Source organism: Phytophthora infestans, genomic scaffold (assembly GCF_000142945.1).
Source record: "Phytophthora infestans T30-4 supercont1.4204 genomic scaffold, whole genome shotgun sequence".
Classification (NCBI taxonomy): Eukaryota; Oomycota; class Peronosporomycetes; order Peronosporales; family Peronosporaceae; genus Phytophthora; species Phytophthora infestans.
The window spans coordinates 1-1,397 of record NW_003304476.1 but is presented as its reverse complement, the minus strand read 5'-3'; the positions used below and the strand labels follow the sequence as shown (position 1 = coordinate 1,397).

Genomic DNA, 1,397 nt, shown 5'->3' with positions numbered 1-1,397 from the left:
CCGACGGTACAGGCAGATGAGGATCTGTACGTCATGAGTTTCGATGGATCCGCTCGCTTACGACGCGGAGGCGGGGCGTACAGTGCAATACTGTGGAGACTACCTGGATGGGAAGTTGTACGGGCCAGATCCACTTAAGCGGAAGGTCTCACCGTCAACGAAGCGGAGTATAACGGGCTACTGCTGGGTTTGGATCTACTAAAGGGACAAGATCCGAAAAGGCTGGTGATTTGTGGGGATTCAAATTTGGTGATCAGACAGGTGCGAGGTGAGATTGACTGCAGGCCCCGGCCCTAACACTGTTACGGCGAAAGTGAATATTCCACTTGCGCGTTGAGATGAAATCCGGGAGTGGGTGGCCTTTTCAAGGAGAATTGAGAATTCCCCCGCGCAATTTAGCTGGCCCAGCACCGCTTTACGGATTCAATGTGGTGTTGAAGTGGGGAGAGAGGCCGAGCATCAGGATCTCGTTACGTTGAACCGACTAGACGAAGTGGTGGTAGTGGGGTCCGGGAAAAGAGCAGTCCAGGTGATGGCCGTCACTAGGTCCAGAGGAAGGATTGGATCCAGCCCCCAGATCCTCGAGGAAACATTTGTGAAGAGAGTCCGCATTGAGCGGATCCTTAAAGCACAGAACGAGGAAGCGTGGATCCTAGGACTAAAGAAGTATCTGATGGGGGATGTACGAAACCTGAGTCGGGAGGATACCAAATCCTACAGTATTATCGCTACGGAGCTCGCTCACTCCACGAGCACAGTGGCTAGAATGGGTCGGTCGCTGACAGCAGTACAGGGCTCGTCGACGAAGACATGGCTGCTCATGCTGTGAAAAAATAACTTGCTCTTCAAAGCGGCTTTATAGGGACGTGTATGATGTAGATCTTCAAGCGCCTTTCGGTTTGTCTAGAACACGTAGATCTGGTCTTCCTGGAAGCCAATGCTCTTCAGCATAACACCAACAGCCTCATCAAAAGCTGGCGGGCCGCAGTGGAAAGCTGCCACCTCGGGTGAAGCCTTTGGTAGCAACTCAGCGAGTATCGTTTTGTCCAATCGTTTGCCGGTTTTGAACGATCCTAATTCTCTGATATCATCCTCGCTGGCCTCGTGCAGCACATGAAACACCTTGACGCGGTCTGGGAACATGTTGGCGAGCGGCTCCAGCTGCGTGCGTGCGATAATATGCTTCAACGAGTGATTACAGTCCACCAGCGTGACCTTGGTCGTATCCTTATTATTCTCCATAATAGCACGGACAAGCTGCAGCATAGGAGTGATGCCTGTGCCTGCAGCAACCATCACAACGTGACGGACATTCGTCATCTTCAGCTGACCACCCACTGTCACCACTCCTCGCGTCCGGATATCCCACTACCCCTTGGGGTCCCAGCATCTCCACG

At 52.8% G+C, this 1,397-nt stretch overlaps 1 protein-coding gene across 1 annotated transcript; it reads right to left on the bottom strand.

The window, feature by feature from the left end:
* Nucleotides 1-903: 903 nt before the first annotated feature.
* Nucleotides 904-1,390, bottom strand: PITG_22587 (oxidoreductase, putative; the record flags this gene model as incomplete). The annotated part of the gene is made up of 2 exons (XM_002909680.1): nt 904-1,326; nt 1,373-1,390. The coding sequence occupies 2 exons, from the start codon at nt 1,388-1,390 to the stop codon at nt 904-906; spliced, it is 441 nt and encodes a 146-aa protein (XP_002909726.1).
* Nucleotides 1,391-1,397: the final 7 nt, after the last annotated feature.